General features: G+C 37.7%; 2 protein-coding genes across 12 annotated transcripts in view; one reads left to right on the top strand and one right to left on the bottom strand.

The window, feature by feature from the left end:
* The window catches only part of CNMaR (CNMamide Receptor), a 239,781-nt gene extending 230,672 nt beyond the window's left edge, over positions 1-9,109 (top strand). For both annotated transcript variants that reach the window (XM_067788955.1, XM_067788954.1), the window contains exon 8: positions 7,006-9,109. In XM_067788955.1, the coding sequence (XP_067645056.1) occupies positions 7,006-7,112 (107 nt within the window). In that variant the 3' untranslated portion in view covers positions 7,113-9,109. The remainder of the gene's footprint in view (positions 1-7,005) is intronic.
* fry (Protein furry) overlaps positions 1-20,927 on the bottom strand; it is a 470,099-nt gene that overhangs the window by 299,553 nt on the left and 149,619 nt on the right. The window lies entirely within an intron of this gene.

Genomic DNA, 20,927 nt, shown 5'->3' with positions numbered 1-20,927 from the left:
CATTCGCTACCCATATTGTACAAACATATCCCAGGATTACCCACGTCCACGTTTTGATCTCACGACCCTATCCAGAACGGGATAAAAATTAGCCTATGCCTGTCTCCTGGTTCTAAGCTACCCCTCCACCAATTTTCAGCCAAATATGTTCATCCGTTACTTCCTCTTCAATCACTCTTTATCTATTAAAAAAAAGCGCATCAAAATCCGTTGCGTATTTTTAAAGGTTTAAGCATTCAAAGGGACATAGGGACAGAAAAAGCCACTTTGTTTTATACTATGTAGTTTCAAGCCTCACTCAAAAGCAATTAGCGCGGACAGTTCACAGCGAACAAACACACATACGCATTTTTTGATAAAAATGTTACATTTGTTTAAACAATTTGGCTGATATAGGAAAGGAATCAAGTATTTTTTTGATGCAGATCGAAGGTAAATATTTCAAAGTTTTAGTGAAAGGTAGAATTTTACAAATCCATCTTTCCGTTTATGAGTTATAGCTGTGTAAACAAAAATTTTATGATTTTTTACTACATTTTGGCAATTTGCTACCCCGCTATAATATATCCCTTCAAATTATATCAACTGTACCATCTCACGTAGCTAAGCTTTCAAATGCAAAAAACCGTTTTAAAATCGGAGCATTCTGTGCGAAGTTATGTGCATACATGGCATTTAGCGACTTTATTTTATATAGATGGCTAAACCGATTTGGGATTTCAAAATCAACTAACCATCATCTCTCCTTCCAGTATCTTTCCTAAAAATATCATGGCAATCTGTCGGGCCGTTCTCGAGTTATGGAGTGACAATCAAAATGTACACTTCTTTTTATATATATAGATATACATATGTATATAAAAAGTTCACAAGGATTGGTAAAATTTTGTTCGACTTATGGCATTAAAAGTATTCTAGATAAATTAATTGAGAAAGGGCGGAGCCACGCCCATTTTGTAATTTTGTTTTATTTTTGTATTTTGTTGCACCATATCATTACTGGAGTTGAATGTTGACATAATTTACTTATATACTGTAAAGATATTAAATTTTTTGTTAAAATTTTACTTTAAAAATTTTTTTTTTAAAAAGTGGGCGTGTTCGTCATCCGATTTTGCAAATTTTTCTTTAGCACACATATAGTAATAGGAGTAACGTTCCTGCCAAATTTCATCATGATATCTTCAACGACTGCCAAATTACAGCTTGCAAAAATTTTAAATTACCTTCTTTTAAAAGTGGGCGGTGCCACGCCTATTGTCCAAAATTTTACTAGTTTTCTATTCTACGTCATAAGGTCAACCCACCTACCAAGCTTCATTGCTTTATCCGTCTGGTAATGAATTAATGGTAATGAATTATCGCACTTTTTCGGTTTTTCGAAATTTTCGATATCGAAAAAGTGGGCGTGGTTATAGTCCGATTTCGTTCATTTGAAATAGCAATCTGAGATGAGTGCCCAGAAACCTACCTACCAAATTTCATCAAGATACCTTAAAACTGACGCAAGTTATCGTGTTTACGGACGGACGAACGGACAAGGCTAAATAAATTTCTTTTTTCGCCCAGATCATTTTGATATATAGAAGTCTATATCTATCTCGATTAGTTTATGCCGTTACGGATCACCGTTATGCGAACAAAGTTAATATACTCCGTGAGCTCTGCTCAGCTGAGTATAAAAACGGCCTCGAAATAATACAAAATTCAAAGCTAGCTTGGAGCGACTTCAACTAAATGTATTACCCTACAAAACTGCACACTCCTAAGTTTCTAATGGCCGTTTTTAGCATCTTCAGTTAGTCAATTATATATAACTTATCGAAATTTTCGATTTCTTCCTGCTAATTGAAGCTTCGGCTGTCAGTTAGAATCAAGGAAAAAGTGTAAACAAAAGTCAGCGGTTTTGCTGATTTTCGTGTAATCACAATAGATGTTTGCGATATGTTTTACAAAATATTCACAATTATTGGTTTAACTGGCGGTTGGTCACCCTGTGGTGGTGGTGAAATGGAAATTGTCAAATAAAGCTCTCAATAGGCTACTATCCTGCAGTTAAATCTTAATTTAACGAGGAATGCTGAAAAAGACCCTGAGTTAAATTTTATATTTAGGGCCCGGTTTTTCAGTAAAAGTTCAACTCAGTTTGTCAGTTAAACTATGCTTAAACTTATTCTGCAGTTTTTCAGTCTACTTTAACTGAAGTTTAAGATGAGCTTAAGCGGCCGATCAAGCAGGGTTAAACTCTAGTTAACCTAACATTTATTTGCGTTCGTTCGAAATGGCGTCGAATATACCCAACAAGCATTTGGCTTTAGTACCATTAGAGCTCATGCTGATAACTAGGCATACTTCTAAAATCTCAAGAGTTGTTTCGAACCAGTGGCTCAAGTCAAGAATCATAGCATACTCACCAAAAGAGGGAATTTTTGTAAAGTAAAAAATGCTATTACTAAAGTTGAAAAAATTTAATTAACAACTTGTGGTTCTCTAACTGGACTCAAATGTAAGATTCCATACTACAGTATTTTCACGAAAATAAAATGAAATTATATAATTTAAAAAATAAATAAATGTTAGGCGCGATAACCTCCGAAGAGATTTTATGCCGAGCTTCTCTTCCAAATTGCGGCTTGCTCCTTTTAATATTTCCTACAATTTGGCGGGACGGGGCCTACTTGCTTTATTCCAACTCCGAACGGCATCTGCAAGGCAGATAAATTTTCGCTGATAGCTTTTCATGGCAAAAATACAGTCGGAGTGCTTGCCAAACACTGCCGAGGAGTGACCCCACTTAAAAAAAAATTTGTACTAATTGAAAAACCTGTGTGAACCCAGGATCTTCGGTGTGGTAGGCAGAGCACGCTACCACCACGGTGGCCGCCTATATAATTTATTTTTGATAAATTACGCTTCATTACTACTATCAATCTCGTGTATATTTCTCACAATAAAAAGCTGTTGGTTTTGGTGGTACCACCTTGGAGATTTTTTTCAACTCAATCTCAACTCGATATGCAATGTAGGATATCAACTGAAGAAATGTGTTGAATATTCATTTGAGAACTGTACATTTGCCTAAATCTATCAAAATTAGGATAATAATTGGAAAATATTAATGACGTTGGAGATCAAATCGAAAACTTTTAATTTTACAAAATTTCTCAAAGGTTGGATAGTGATTGGAGAATGAAGTTGGATATCAACTCGAGAACTATCTGGTTTAAGAACAATTAAATAATGATGTTGGATATCACTTCCGGAACTAGATATATATTTCGCTGGAGAAATTTTTTCCATGTTTGTTGGGTAAACGAAATCCAACTGTTGTCGTATCTACAAATTATCTAGATAATTAAAAAACCAATGTTGCTGCACAAAAAGCATTCCCCAAAGGCGGCCTTAAACTGTGACTGAAAGAGCTTAAGCAAACTTAGTTTAAACTTGGCTTAACCGACTACTAATAAACCGGGCCTAAATTGATTAAATTGATCTTATAACCATCGGAAGTTGACCTTATTCCCTTGGCCTAATGTCACGCTACCCATACAACCACATTCTAGCGAAGATCACATTGTCATAAGCCAATAAAATGTTGCAATTTTATTTGTTGTACTTAAAAGCAAATATGACACGTATAGGTGGATTGTAAGTGGAATTGAAGCTGTGTTAAGGCAGTTTGAAAAAATTATGTGGAAATTTGCATGAATTAAGCGTGTATTATTGCCCTAATTGCTTTAAATGTATGAAAACATTTATTTGAAGCAATTTTTATTTTATAATTTATTTAATAATTTGGGAAAATTTTAAAGAACGTGACATCAGGACGGACAAGGCGACAGCTGTTTCAATTATACCTTGTAAATCTCTTCAAAGCCTTTTCTTCCGGGAGTGGGATTTGAACCCGCACTTCTACGATGGTTGAAGTGTTACAAATGCATTCAGCCACGTCATGCCTTTAAATAAATTATTTGGAAATGTTAGGTTCAAAGTATAGATAGATTGAGAGACATGCCAATCCATTACACTGTATGACACCAAAAAAATACCTGGGAAGTCATACCATTTTTCTAGTAAATCTCGAAGAGCTAAGAATTACTGCATATAAGATTTTCCCCGGACACCCCCAAAACCATGAATTATGGGCAAAATACCTATTTCGTACCTTTGGTCTCTTGCGAGACAATAACTTTGTTGGCTATAACCCGATTTTCAGATTTAGAACTCTGCAATGGCATATTTGTCAACTAGGAAAACATAACACAACTGTGAAAATTTCGCCAATTAATTTCAATTTCAATTTATTAATTACACTATGCGACAAAAACAACTTTTTTTCTGGGTATTGGACCAAATCAACTGTTTTGAGGAGATTGCGGCTTAAGTATATATATATAAAGTTCGAAACTCTACATTTCGAAATTTTTTTTTTTTTGTTAACGCGTTCAGCAAATTAAAAAGGTAAAAATGTGGTCGTGGTCCGCTCTTTTCCCTTATATGAAGGGTTGAATACTTTTTTGAGAAATTTAGTATAACAGCTGTTATACGAGGTCAAAAGTCAGATAGTCCCATGATAGTGGCTACTACTTTCATGTCTGCACTGGAATTGATCGTACAGTAATTTTTCAAAAAAAGAATTCAGCCCTGCAAATAAAAGTAAAAGGCGGACCACATTTTTACTTCTTTAATTTGCTGAACGCGTTAACAAAAAAAATAAAATTTCGAATTGTAGAATTTCGAACTTCGAACTTCGAAAGCCCACATATAATTTTTGGATGCTAACTTCGAAAAACGGAGATAGTACTTTGTCTACATAAACCTCAATCCCTACAAAAAAGTGTGTTTGGTCCAATACCCAGCCGGCTGTTGCACAGTGTTATTTGACATTAGCGCATTACGAATATCGTTATAAAGGTGGACCAGGGTTGACTCTAGAATGCGTTTGTACAATATGGGTATCAAACGAAAGGTGATAATGAGTATTTTAAAAGGGAGTGGGCCTTAGTTCTATAGGTGGACGCCTTTTCGAGATATCGCCATACAGGTGGACCAGGGGTGACTAGAATTTGTTAAACGGGCGTGGGCCTTAGTTGTATATGTGAAGGCGTTTTTGAGATATCGACCAAAAATGTGGACCAGGGTGATCCAGAACATCATGTCGGGTACCGCTAATTTATTTATATATGTAATACCACGAACAGTATTCCTTCCAAGATTCCAAGGGCTTTTGATTTCGCCCTGCAAAACTTTTTCATTTTCTTCTACTTAATATGGCAGGTGCCACACCCATTTTACCAAGTTTTTTTCTAAAGTTATATTTTGCGTCAATTGACCAATACAATTACCATGTTTCATCCCTTTTTTCATATTTGGTATATAATTATGGCATTTTTTTCATTTTCCGTAATTTTCGATATCGAAAAAGTGAGCGTGGTCATAGTCGGATTCCGGCCATTTTTTACACCAATACAAAGTGAGTTCAGATAAGTACGTGAACTGAGTTTAGTAAAGATATATCGATGTTTGCTCAAGTTATCGTGTTAACGGCCGAGCGGAAGGACAGACGGTCGACTGTGTATAAAAACTGGGCGTGGCTTCAACCGATTTCGCCCTTTTTCACAGAAAACAGTTATCGTCCTAGAATCTAAGCCTCTACCAAATTTCACAAGGATTGGTAAATTTTTGTTCGACTTATTGCATTAAAAGTATCCTAGACAAATTAAATGAAAAAGGGCGGAGCCACGCCCATTTTGAAATTTTCTTTTATTTTTGTATTTGGTTGCACCATATCATTACTGGAGTTGAATGTTGACATAATTTACTTATATACTGTAAAGATATTAACTTTTCTTTTAAAATTTGAATTAAAAATTTTTTTTTTTTAAAGTGGGCGTGGTCGGTGTCCGATTTTGCTAATTTTTGTTGAGCAGACATATAGTAATAAGAGTAACGTTCCTGCCAAATTTCATCATGAAATCTTCAACGACTGCCAAATTACAGCTTGCAAAACTTCTAAATTACCTTCTTTTAAAAGTGGGCGGTGCTACGCCCATTGTCCAAAATTTTACTAGTTTTCAGTTCTGCGTCATAAGTTCAACTCACCTACCAAGTTTCATCGCTTAATCCGTCTTTGGTAATGAATTATCGCACTTTTTCGATTTTTCGAAATTTTCGATATCGAAAAAGTGGGCGTGGTTATTGTCCGATATCGTTCATTTTAAATAGCGATCTGAGATGAGTGCCCAGGAACCTACATACCAAATTTCATCAAGATACCTCAAAATTTACTCAAGTTATCGTGTTAACGGACAGACGGACGGACGGACGGACGGACATGGCTCAATCGAATTTTTTTTTCGATACTGATGATTTTGATATATGGAAGTCTATATCTATCTCGATTCCTTTATACCTGTACAACCAACCGTTATCCAATCAAAGTTAGTATACTCTGTGAGCTCTGCTCAACTGAGTATAATAATAAAAGCTAGAAAATAATTAGGTAGGTCCTAGGTACTAGTCATCACACTCCTCATCAATCTATGGCGTTGATCAGACAATTAAATAAAAGCCTTGGGCGCGTGAAATTTCTAAAAATGTGAGGCGTAGCATAACCTGAGTAAGTTTCGGTTGGTCTTACTTATGACTATCAATAGAAATTTCACGTGTCCAATGCTTTTATTTAATTATCTGATTAACGCCCTAGATTGATGAGGACTGTGATGACTAGTACCTAGGACATACCTAATTATTTTCTAGCTTTTATCATTTTTTTACTTAATGTAAGTATTGTTTTCAATAAAACCGTATAACTTAAAACATTTTTTAAATTATTATTTATTTTTTTTTTTAATATTTTGATATAGAGTATTAGCTGGGGTAGCGTGATATTCCACCCAGTCATCGTCGATTAAATAAACAAAGACTTCTATAGTTTATAATAACAAGTTCTCAATTAATCCATTTTACTTATAAGCAAAATGTTTATGTGTTTTTTATTTGCAGTGTCCGAATATTGTCGTAATAGTGGTAGAGCAAGCGCTTCCACGCGCCGGCGAGTTGTGGCACAACAATACTGGAATGAGATACACGAACTTAATTCACTCAAATAAATTTTAAGCTTAAATAGTAAGAAGTTGTGAATTCATATTTCTATGGCTTTCCGGCATAGCCAAAAAAGTCACTCACAGCTGTTTTCGAGAAAATCGTCCTTAAAATTTTTAGAGTACACTTGCCCGTGCAGCTGTTTGGTTGATGTTATGAACTGAATGTAGGATATTCCAGTGTAAATTGATATTTTCTGGAACGGCCAACAGTTACAGATATCGAATCCCGTACTAAATCAACATCAAGAAAAATTTGACTTTTCCGGTTATGCAGGCAAGCCACAAATTTAGTAAGGGCTATAAGCCTTCAATGTGAAAATAAATTATAATAAGTTGGATTGGAACTCTTGTAAGCTTTTTCAACATATTGAGGAAACAATTTTAAATATCATGTAAATTCTTTTAAGAAATAAAGAAATTTCTAATATTCACTTTGACCCGAGATTTATGTACCTATATAGAATAGAGTTGTTAACTTTTAGATAAATAAAAATGTAATAAGTACAAATTTAATACTACATACAGCAACGAACAGGGGGATTAAAAGAAGCACGACGCGAATCGGAAGAGAAGCTTCACCTAAAATTTCTTCGGAGATTATCGCACCAGCACAAAATCTGTGCTAAAACATCCTATAAAAGCCTGTACAGAGTATGACTTCGAAATGGGTCGAATCGAAAACTACCCCTGAGTCCTTTACCTCGTTATTAGTTGAGAGTGGAGATGCGTCCATGCGATTTGGAAGGGGTTACATGAAAGCATTTACCAACATTTAGCGGCGAATCATTCGCACTACACCAGGCGGCGATGGTGTCCAGATTCGGCTGAATCTTATCCTCGGCAGAGGAATTTGAAATTGTATTGAGAAACTTTAGCCATCTGCGTATAACAGAAAGTTGGCGTGGTGGAATCAAGTGGAAATGTCGTTTACGAAAATTACAGACGGTAATGACCCCAGGAAGCTACATTGTGGCACACCCGAAATGACCGTAAACGAATTAGAGTTAGTAAAGGTGTGACCTTATCCAACATAAAAAACAGGCCAATTTATAAAGCAGGATTAATGGCTTACTCTATCAAATGTTTTTGAGATAATTGCAAAAGACCCGAACACATGCGGCTTTTGCGTCGCTTTGCCGCTGGCGTCACTTTGAAAGAACGCACGTTGAAAGTTTTCCTGCCACAGTGAACGCTAAAAGAAAACTATAATTTTGATTTTTCGTCATTCAAAAAATGTATGTATGTAAATAACAAATATGTTAGTTTAAAAAAGAAAATATTTGTGTAAATTGAATCCAATTGATTGAAAATGGAATAAAATCAAGCAAAATTATAAGACTACAATGACATTGACTAACAACGATAGCACAACGTAATTTTTTTAATCCCTTCTGCGTTACTTTGGTGTTGCCGTTGCGTTGTTTGCGGATTACGAACAAAGCCATGGAGACGTTTGTGTTCAAAATCAGCTGCTGTTGCAGCGAAAGAGCCAAAACGACGTAAACATCGAATGTGTTTGGGCCTTAAGTTAGTCACACTGAATCGAATCTACCGGACATGAAGCCATGCTTGTCAAGATTAGACGCCTGACAGCAAAATATGTAAATTTTTTTGTTTCACAATATGCTCATATAATTTTGAAACAGTAGGCAATTTTATTCGTATTAGCGCTCTTTACATTTGATTTTATGTTTTGTTTGACAACTGTCAATAATATTGTTATTCATTTGAAAACCTGTAAATAATTAAAAAAAAAAAATGTAAGGCGCGATAACCTCCGAAGAGATCTAAGGCCGAGCTTCTCTTCCAATTTGCGTCGTGCTCCTCTTGATTTTTCCCTACAAATTGGCCGGACGGGACCTACATGTTTTATGCCGACTCCGAACGGCATCTGCAAGGCAGATGAGTTTTCACTGAGAGCTTTTCATGGCAGATATACAATCGGAGCGCTTGCCAGACACTGCCGAGGGGCGACCCCGCTTAGAAAAATTTTCTTCTAATTGAAAAATCTTATTTCTAAAATTTTGATGTTGCTTTGCCCGGGAGTTGAACCCAGGGCATAAGGTGTGATAGGCGGAGCACGCTACCATTACACCACGGTGGCACCTGTAAATAATTAATGTTAATTAAATGTCATGATGAAATTAATATTCAAGTGTTCTCATCCCGTTGACGTTTTCCCTTATTCTGACAAGTTCCGCATGCATAATTTAGAGGGTTGTCTATCATACATAACTGCCTTTGAATTCTACTACGATCGGAGTGGATTTTACTATACGTTTTGAAATATAATAACTATGTACATAAGCCACTACCAGAATTTTTTAGACATAAACATAAACATAACTTTGTATTCCCCAAAAGAGTATAGACAGAAAACTTAATTTTTTGAGGAAATTTGTACGAAAAATTTAGTACTTTTGTCGTACAAGTAAGTACTGGCAAATATAGCTGCCGAAAAAGTGAGGTTATGTTGCTGACATCACCTTTATAATTTGATCATGATTAAATGTAATTACATAAATGTCAATTTTCATTTAGATTAAATAAAATATGTAATTTCAAATTTGTACAGTGCAGAAAAGTAGAATTGGATGTTTTAATTTAAATGGGACATACATATTTACGGTAATGTATAGAAGCACATAGGACTTTGTGGAGCTTTCAATTCAAAATGGATGAATTAGTTCACCACTATAGCTTCCAAGCGGTCTAGTTGGGGATTTAAAGGGTTGTTAAACGCCATATGAAGCTTAAAGCGTTTACAGCTTCCCCAGCCCAATTGTCAACCTCACCTACCCGAGGCAAATCCTGCTACAAATGTGAATGTATCATACACATGGTTAACTGGCGACCTCGAATTCTTCATGGATCTAGGTTGTGGACCCCTGGAATGTTCAATGAAGTCATATTAAATTATTTCCGTGATGATCGGGCTAGCACCTTAATGCTGCTTGTTTCCTGGAAGTACCGAATCTACAATCCGGCAAAGAACCATCAATATCGATAACACTCTCCAAAAATTTTCGGTGAACGTATTTACCGCTACAAGAAGAAGAAGCGGTAAGGGGGGCAGCAAAATACTTTTCATATTCCGTTACAATACCACATCATACTTTTAGTTGGATATCATGCCATAAATTTGCGCTCGAAAAAGGTTAAATTATCGAAAGCATCGAACAGTTTACTATTTTTTATTTTATTTAATAATTTGGGAAACATTTAAACAACGTGACATCAGGACGGACAAGGCGACAGCTGTTTCGATTATACCTTGTAAATCCCTTTTCTTACGGGAGTGGGATTTGAATCCGCACTCCTACGCTTGTACTATTTTTTATCGATTAGGTATCGACGTGTTATCAATTATTCATCAAAAAGTTATCGATACGATATCAGCCCGTTATCGAAAAGCTGCCGATTTGGTAGCGAAGAGTTATAGATTTGCTATCAAGGAAGTATAGGAAAGTTAGGCAATTTGTTATCGATTATGTATGGAAGATTTATCGAAAACGTATCGATATGTAATAAAAACGTTAAAAAAATTGTATCAAAAACTAGTTATCGAGCTGTTACCAATTTTTTATCAGCGTGTTAACGATTACTTGGCGATTTGTTGTCGAAAAAGTTTGTTATTTATATGCTAACGAGGACTCATCGGTTTGTTATGTAATAGATACCGATAAAGGGGAGGGTGGGGCCGTGTGTAGAAGTCCACGAAAGTGGGGAAAGCTTCTGACCGCCATTCACCTGGGAATGGCCAGAGCGATTCTTTTGCATGCGGTTCAAGCAGCTCACTACTGCCGGTCGCTTGCGGCCAAGTATCCTCTGGGTAGCCGCTAAACACCCGTTCAGCGGTGAGCTAATGTGAGAAGGCGACAACCTGGCTAGGCCACTCTGACATAATCGGTTTAAGGGCTAGCCGGGGGAGATTTCATCGGCAGCGTCTGTACACCTCTAGGTGCGGCTGCAAGCGGGCGTCTGTCTTGGAGCAAGCGGCTCGCTATATAAACGTGCCAAGTAATATTTTCACCCCCGCTGAGCGGGTTGTGCGCTGGGCTTGGGACCCGCCACGTAAAACCATACTCCAATGAAATATAACAACAAGCCTCGGATAAATACACTCTCTATTGATGACGACCATGGCAAATGTTTGAAGGACAATGAATTGAGGGCATGCACCTGGAACGTCCGCTCCCTGAATGGGATTGGTGCAGATGCCCGGCTGGTTGATGTCCTCGTCAAAGCAAAATCTGACATCACCGCCATCCAAGAAATGCGTTGGACGAAGCAAGGAAGAAAGAAGATCAAAAATTGTGACATATATTGGAGTGGCCATGCGAATAAGCGCAGTTTCGGCGTCGGATTCGTGGTGGGAGAGAGACTTTGTCGCCAAGTGCTGGCGTTCACGCCTGTGGACGAGCGTCTCGCCGCTATTCGAATAAAAGCAAAATTTTTTAATATATCATTCATCTGCGCCCATGCGCCGACAGAGGAGAAAGACGATGAGGTGAAAGACACTTTTTATGAACAATTAGAACGCACATACGAGCGCTGCCCCCGTCATGATATAAAAGTCGTGCTTGGCGACTTTAACGCCAGGGTGGGCAAAGAAGGTGTTTTTGGCCCTACAGTCGGAAAGTTCAGCCTACACAATGAAACTTCTCCTAACGGACTGAGGCTGATTGACTTTGCCGGTGCTCGAAACATGGTCATATCAAGCACGAGGTTCATGCATAAAAAGATACATCAAGCTACATGGCTGTCTCCTGATCGAAATACTCGCAATCAGATCGATCACGTTGTGATAGACGGACGGCATGCCTCCAGTGTTTTAGATGTGCGAACGATCCGAGGACCTAACATCGATTCGGACCATTATCTCGTTGCAGCCAAAATACGCACCCGCCTCAACGCGGCTAAAAACAAGGAACAAAAAACACAAGGAAAGCTAGACGTCGAAAAGCTTCAATCACAACAGACGGCCAATGATTTCGCAACTCGACTCTCACACCTGCTCTCTGAGGGCACAACTCATCCTGAAGGAATACAGGAGCAGTGGGAGCATATCTCCAAAGCACTTCATACTGCCGCCGAGGAAAAAATTGGTTACCGGCGGCCACGAAAAAACAACTGGTATGATGAAGAATGCCGCGTTGCAACCGAAAGAAAAGACGCTGCCTACAGGGCTACGTTAAAAGCGAGCGCGACAAGAGGAGTGTGTGAACGCTATCGTGAGTTGAAAAGGGAAGCGAGACGCCTTTTCAGGAAGAAAAAAGCAGAAGCAGAAAGGCGTGAGTGCGAGGAGCTTGAGCTGCTAGCCACCAGGAATAACGCCCGAAAATTCTACCAAAAAATACGGCGACAGACGGAAGGTTTTAAGACCGGGGCAAACTCCTGTAGGAATGAAAACGGCGACCTTGTAACTGATGTCCAGAGAGTGCTTAGATTATGGAGGGAACACCTCTCTGCTCTCCTAAATGGAGGCAGCAATCCACCGCGCAGAGATGAAGAACCCGATCCCGCAATCGATGATGATGGAATATATGTCCCCCCGCCCGATTATGACGAAGTTAGAATAGCAATAACCAGATTGAAAAACAACAAGGCCGTGGGCGCTGATGGATTGCCTGCGGAGCTATTCAAGTTCGGCGGCGAGGAGTTGGTAAGGCGCATGCAGCAGCTTCTTAGCAAAATATGGGCGGACGAAAGCATGCCCGACGGTTGGAATCTAAGTGTTCTTTGCCCAGTCCACAAGAAGGGGGATACTGCAAAATGCACCAACTATCGTGGAATCAGCCTTCTTAATATCGCATATAAGGTCCTTTCAAGTGTATTGTGCGAAAGATTGAAGCCCACCGTGAACCGGCTGATTGGACCTTATCAGTGCGGCTTCAGACCTGGTAAATCTACCATCGACCAGATTTTCACAATGCGCCAAATCTTGGAAAAAACCCGTGAAAAGAGAATCGACACACATCACCTCTTCGTCGACTTTAAAGCCGCCTTCGACAGCACGATAAGGAGCTGCCTATATGCCGCTATGTCTGAATTTGGTTTCCCCGCAAAACTTATACGGCTGTGCAAAATGACGTTGAGCAACACCATCAGCTCAGTCAGAATTGGGAAGGACCTCTCCGAGCCGTTCGAAACTAAACGAGGTTTCAGACAGGGTGACCCCCTATCGTGCGATTTCTTTAATTTGATGCTGGAGAAAATTATACTAGCTGCAGAACTTAACCGCACTGGAACAATATACTATAAAAGCGTGCAATTACTGGCATATGCTGATGACATTGATATCATCGGCCTAAACACCCGCGCTGTTAGTTCTGCTTACTCCAAACTGGAAAAAGAAGCGGTAAAGATGGGTTTGATGGTGAATGAGGACAAAACGAAGTACCTGCTGTCATCGAGCAAAGAGTCAGCGCATATGCGCCTTGGCAACCACGCTACTGTTGGCAGCCATAATTTCGAAATAGTAAAAGACTTAGTTTATTTGGGAACCAGCATCAACATTAGCAACAACATCAGCACTGAAATCCAGCGAAGAATCAATCTTGCCAATAAATGCTACTTTGGACTAGGTAGGCAATTGAAAAGTAAAGTCCTCTCTCGGCGAACGAAAATCATACTCTACAAGTCACTTATCGTACCCGTCCTGCTATATGGGGCAGAAGCATGGACCATGACAACAGCAGATGAAGCCGCTTTGGGAGTGTTCGAGAGAAAAGTTCTTCGAAAGATTTATGGACCTCTACGCGTTGGCGATGGCGAGTACCGAAGAAGATTTAATGATGAGCTGTACGAGCTATACGCAGACATCAACATAGTCCAGCGAATTAAAACGCAGCGGCTGCGCTGGCTAGGCCATGTTATGCGAATGAAAGATGATGCTCCGGCCAAGAAAGTGTTTCTATCGGAACCCGCCTATGGAAGCAGAGGTAGAGGGCGGCCCCCACTCCGTTGGAAGGACCAGGTGGAAAACGATTTAAACTCCCTTGGTGTGACCAATTGGCGCCGGTTGGCGGAGCGAAGGAGCGACTGGCGCGCCTTGTTGGACGGCCATAACCGTTTAGACGGTTAAGCGCCAATTAAGTAAGTAAGTAAGATACCGATAAAACTTCAATATAAAATCGGTGACACATCTGTAGGACGTCGATAACAAACCGATAGGAAGTCAATAAGAAGCCGTGACGATAACAATCTGATAATAATCCATGGCCGTGGTGTGATGGTGGCGTGCTGCGCCATCCACATCGAAGATCCTGGGTTCACGCAACATCAAAATTTTAGAAACAAGTTTTTTTAATTAGAAGAAAATTCTGCTAAGCGGTATCGCCCATCGGCAGTGTTTGGCAAGTACTCCGAGTGTGTCTGCCAGTAAAAGATCTCAGTGAAAACTCATCTGCCTTACAGATGTCGTTCGGGGTGGGCATAAAAACAAGTAGGTCCTGTCCCGCCAATTTGTTGGAAAAATTAAAAGATGGAAGAGAACGTCGGCCTAAAATCTCTTCGGATGTTATCGGGCCTCACATTTATTTAGATTTTTTAGATAATAAGCCGATGGTAAAACAATAACTTGTCGGTATCAGTTGTAAGCGATAATAAACCCACTAAACTCTACACAAAAAGCCAACATTTTATTTGTTTCTGGTAAAGTTTCCTCTGCTATGGTTTATCTTCAAGCCCTGAGCGAAAGCGTCGTTTGGAAATGAGACAGGGTCAGATGTAAATACGAAAGCTTCATATGGAAATGAGAATAGACAAGTGTAAATGTGAAAGCATAAACTGAATTTGCGAAAGTGTCACTTGTAATTGCAAAAGGCTTGTACATTAATTTATTCGGTGTGGTATCAGTGTCTGGAGGGCTGTCGATAGACCGAAAAAGAGGTCCGTTTAGCATGAGCACATGCGCGAACAATTTAAACGACTCAGTTTTGGTGTACGAGTACGGACCATGCCATAGCGGTAACTGATGCTTAAAATGCCCAAACGGAAGTGCTGCATTTAGCACCACATTTAACTGATCCCCACCGAGACTCTCTAAGTAAAAGTAAAAACGTAAGTGCGGGACACATGACAATACCGACGACAAACGTCGTTTTTATGTAGAGCAACACCTGCAATGTTCATGTATGGAGAGTAATCGGTAAACGGAACGAAGAGATCAGCAACTGAAGGAGGCAGCACGAGAGCATTCCAGCATGCAACATTGTTTCATGGAAACGCTCTCTCACTCCAAGATATGCCAGTCGGAACACAGGCCATTTCCCCTTAATTGTTATTATCCTTAGACGCTTTCGCAATTATATCTGCAGCTTTCTCATTTATATCTGACGCTTTTTTCATTTACAACTGAAAATGATGTATATCAAAACTCTAAATTTTAATACTAGTTCGGAACTATCGAAATAGTACCAACAAACGAACTAGATCTATACTAAAAATGTATTAGTTAGTTGGGAAACTATCGAAAAAGTGCCAATAAAAGAGCTAGTTCCAAAGTGGAAATATGTATCTAGTTCGGAGCTACAGAAAAGGTAAAGCAGCGGGGACCGTTTCTACCGCCTAGAACAGCGCCATGTTAAATCCACCTGTTGAAAGCATGTAAAAGAGATAGATGAAGAACTAGTAGTGGTTCAGAATGCACTAGAAGCGCACTAGTCTTGATCTAGAGATTTCTCGTACAGGGATGATGTACGAGTATGAACTTTGATTTATTGTGTCTCTTCTATCACACTTAACGCAAGCAGAATATACACTAATTTAATAAAGTGCTGAAATATGATAATATTGACGAGACAAACAAACCTATGATATCTTATTTAGCGCGGCAATTGAGAATAAATTGATTGAGAACAAATTTCAAAGCTTACAAACCTGCTCAATATTAGCCAATCACTAAATGAAACTTGAGACTCGCTTGCAAAAACGCATATACATATGTACATATCGTTAGCTTAATTCACAAAGGCCCTTACCAACAAATTATAAATTTCATCGGACAAGCAAAAAAAAAAAACAAATCGTTTAATTTTCACATTCACCACATGTAGATATGGCTTTTATAGTGTCGTAGCTCCTTTTTCGTTGGTTGTAACGCCTTCACAATGTTACATAGGGTGAATTTTGATATATCATACTAAAATCTATGGAAAAATCTGTTGCTTAGAGCTTTTGTGTATTAAGCTAACGATGCACCGAAAGAAATGAAATTAGTAAAATCAACAAATCAGGTTTGTTGTTCTTGAATAAACAGTTATTATATTGATGGCAACGGAGTCCTTTTTCAAGAGGAAAAACTTGTATGATAATTTCAACAGAAGAAAAACTTTTGATCTCAAGTGAACAATATTCTGTAAATATTTGTAGATTCTCAATCAATCTAACTGATGTTTCTGTTAAAAGAACTGCTTTCGTTGGCCACTTCAACAGCGATGCAAATGCATAAGATAATTTTCAAGAGAAACTTACTCTCACGGCGCTACTCTGTCCTTATGCCTATCGGGCCACAGAAATCTCTGTCATAGCAATAGCCACTGTTATATTTTAACAGATTATATTGCTATTTTTTGGGAGACGGTAACAATTGTTAGTTAACAGACCAGAACTAGGTGGTCACTAGACTGGGTCGAAAAAAAAGTTGCTAATGTCCGCCCCTAAATTTAAAGATTATGTTGCGAGGGTTTCGGAAAAAAATTTTTAAATTTTTTTTGATACTTCGAAATACAGCCGAAAAGGTTTTTTCGTTGTAACTTGGTTATTTGACGTCCGATTTTTAAAATTGATATGTCATTATTTTGGCCTTGAGAAGCTTCACATTTCCGTTTAATGTCCTTTTAAGCTATGAAGTCGTTTTCACATGATTAGGTCACCTAACAAAGTTGTACCCCCCTAATGTATCCTTTTTTCCTTACCAAACAAAAGTACTTAAAAATTCAAGAAAATGTTGCTTTGAAACCATATTAGTAAAAGATTTAATTAAACAAAGTACTATCTCCTTTTTTCGAATTTAGCCTCCGAAACATAGATATCGGCTTTTGAAGTTCGAAGTTTTAAATTTTTTGTTAACGCGTTCAGCAAATTGAAAAAGTAAAAATGTGGGCGTGGTCCGCTCTTTTCCCTTATTTGAAGGGCTGAATTCCTTTTTTGAGAAATTTAGTATAACAGCTGTTATACGATGTGAAAAGTCAGAAGTCAGAGTCTTACTGTATTCAGAAGTCAAAAAAAAATAGGTGAATTTGTCGCATAGTGTTATTATTGTAACGAATTTAGTGCAATTCCTCTTATTTTCAACCTTCTACTAACGTTCGAATCACTAAACTATTGAATAAATAACTCCACTATTCAATAATGCAAAATGGCCTTTATTCAAGTACTTCACAATAACACTACTACTTCTCGACAGATAGCGTGCTTAAATCAAACTGATTCCCTCGCGCCTCGGCTGCTGCTGCTTTTATACTTTTTTGGTTTCCTCGTTGACATATTTCTAAGCGTTTCTATCTTTAAAATTACCAGCTATAACATAACTACAGATGCACGTTATAGCTTCTCATATGCGCGTGTATGTGTGAGTGATACTTCCACAGATAATAGCCTACTTTTGGGAGCATATCAGATAAGATATATGCATGTGTTTGTGCGTCTCTCTCCGTTGCGTGTACGTACATATGTGTAGACATAATGATTGATTCGTTTATTTAGATACAAGTGACTTCCTGCTTTATTGTTGTTGTGGCTTCATTTACTTAGCATCAGACTAGTGATGTGAGTATCACTTACTGTCACTAATATTCGTCACATTATTATAAATACGAAACAACAGGTTTGACTCACTTATTTACTTTGACACTTCCCCTATTCGTGATATTTTTCCTTCAAAAATATCATTAGTTTCAGGGCTAACTATACTAAGAATCAGGTAAAAAATAACAGTTGCAATAAAAATTGAAAATGCTATAACTTCTTTGTTTATTATTTTAGTAATATGGTTTCAAAGCAACATTTTTTTGAATTTTTAAGGACTTTCGTTTGGTAAGAAAAAAAGGATACATTAGGGGGTACAACTTTGTTAGCTGACCTAATCATGTGAAAACGACTTCATAGCTTAAAAGGACATTAAACGGAATCGGAAGCTTCTCAAGGCCAAAATAGTGACATATCAATTTTAAAAATCGGACGTCAAATAACCAATTTACAACGAAAAAACCTTTTCGGCTGTATTTCGAAGGAACAAAAAAAATAAATAATAAAAATTTCGGAAACCCTATCAACATAATTTTCAAATTTAGGGGCGGACATTGGCAACTTTTTTTTTGTATGGGGACCAACCCAGCCTAGCGGTCACCGTGGTGTGATGGTAGCGAACTTTGCGTACCACATCGAAAATCCTGTGTTCAAGGCCTAGAAAAAGCAACATCAAAATCTGTAGACAAGAGTTTTTTTATGTTTTGTATTAAAATTTTTTTAACAAAGCTGTGGCTTATATTTGATGATATTTTGTTTGTTCATTTTACTTTTTAAAGCTCAATCCAGAATCAGCCATTTGTGCGATGTTGATTCAACAGCTTTTTGCGATGCATACAAATTGACATAAATATCAGTTGAATTGACCCGTAATTCGGTTGATCGCACCAGTTTTTTCTTTCAATGTAAGTATATACACATATGGGTTTATATATTTAAGTAGTAATAAAATACCTAAGCTAAACGGCCATCGATTATATTAGAAAGTTTCTAATTACATCGTTCAGCCGTGAAAGTGTAAGCAAACATTGCGCAATAAAACAATTACTAAAGAACAGTGAGTCGAATCGAGTGCTATGATGTGAAGTGAAACGTGAGGTTTGAAGAAAGTTTTCAACTTTAAGACTGACACATTTAATTTTCTGATGTGTAAACATCTTCCTTCATGGTAATGCAAGCTGAAGCGGAGTGTTTGGAGGTGGTATGCTACAAATATGGGAGAAATTGGAATGTGAACGTAAATGTTTTACTACAATGTAGCGTAATGTGGGAACAATAAGAGCAAAATGAGGCAACAAATCAATTAATGGAAATTAATGAAGGCGGAAAAACAAAACTGATTTATAAAGAAGAAAGTGAAACGAAAAACTAAAAGAAGTAAATGTGAACAAGATGAGAAGAAGAAGAGGGAAAAGAAAAAGAGAAGTACAATAACACTGACAGTAATGATGTGCATGATTGTGACGATGCTTGCCGTCATCGTCACGGTTGCGAAGCAAATGCATGGCCAGAAAAGGCGAGGAAAGGAAGAGAACGGCACTGGAAAGAAAGAAAAAAAAGAAAGAGAAAACAGAGGAAAATAAATATTAGAAGACAAAACCTATGCCTGAACTGAAACTAGCGCGCGCGTTTTCATCGATAAGCTATCGGTATGTTATCGACAGGATATGAGCGTGTTATCCATTTCTTACAAACGAGTTCTCGGTTAGTTGTCAGTGTTTATCGACGAGGTATAGACAAATCAAAATTGTTATTAATTTGCTATTGACATTTTTACCGAAAAGTTATCGATATTTCATTAAAACGTCAACCATTTGTTTTCGAAAATTAAGCGCTTTGTTACCGATTTATTAACGAAAAGATATAGACTTGTTTACGAAAAGTTATCGATTCTTTATAGAAAACGGTTAGATTTGCTATCGTACTGGTACCAATTTGTTATCGGCGTGTTATAGATTTGTTATCGATTAGATACCGATAAAGCTTCAATATAAAACCCATGGCACATATGTAACCCGTCGAAAACAAAACGAGAAAAAAAACAAAATGAAACCGATGCCTGAGCTATAGCAATCCGATAACACGACGATAATTTGGCTATCGATAGTAAAACAGTAACCTGTTGTTATCGACTGTTACTGCAAAGAAGCCGACGAAGCTCTTCTCAAAAAGCGCGTAGTTATTTGTTTCTGCTAAAGTTATCTCCGCTATGCCTTAATTTCAATCCCTAAGCGAGCTATAGTTAATTTGAAAACATTAGTTTTCACCTGCATATTTACGCCTCAAACATCACGAGGACTTGTAACTCACTCCCTTTTTCTTATTCTTTTTGAGAGACTCGTTTGAGTTATGTCCCGAAACAGTACCGAAGATAATGCCGAAATGATTTTAGGGTTATCCTTCAAAATTTTTCCAAAATCTATCTGGGAACGATTCCGAAAATGTACCGTATTAATATTGAAAAGCTATTGCGAAATTAATAAATAAAATTATCTCGAAGTATTTCCGTAACCCATATTCGCATATCTAATTACATATTTAAATAGTGTAAATAAGTGGCAGGTTTAAAATGTTTACCTAAGTAAGAAAGTTAATATCGGTCATACGGGTTTTTATATATAAAAGAAATAATGGGCATTGGTGGTTAAGATTGGGTAGACCCGTTCGTTTTCATCTTTCTATCTTTGATTTTGCTTGTATTGTTGGGAGTTTCTCACACCTTAAGTTTTCTCGTACTAAAGCTCATATTCTACGTAGCCTAACTTAACTTTTTTTCCTTTCCTTTCTTTTATTTTTTCTCTCTTTTTTTACCATTTTTGTTCTTTATTTGTAACAGTCAGGTACCCATACCCACCGTCACCATTATACACATGATTATCGTCATCATAATTATCATGCCTCATCTTCTCTTCCATCTTCTGAATAATTCGTTTTTCCTTTCCTTATTCACATATTGTGCGTCAATTTTGCAATTAGTCAGCAATTTAACGGCATAAGCAACGCGGTCGTGCAGGTAGCGTTTTTATTTTTCAAGATAGCGCGACAGTTATCGTCGTACCAGTTATTGTT

This window comes from Eurosta solidaginis, chromosome 5, assembly GCF_040869045.1.
Source record: "Eurosta solidaginis isolate ZX-2024a chromosome 5, ASM4086904v1, whole genome shotgun sequence".
Classification (NCBI taxonomy): Eukaryota; Metazoa; Arthropoda; class Insecta; order Diptera; family Tephritidae; genus Eurosta; species Eurosta solidaginis.
This window is presented reverse-complemented; position numbering and strand designations above follow the sequence as displayed.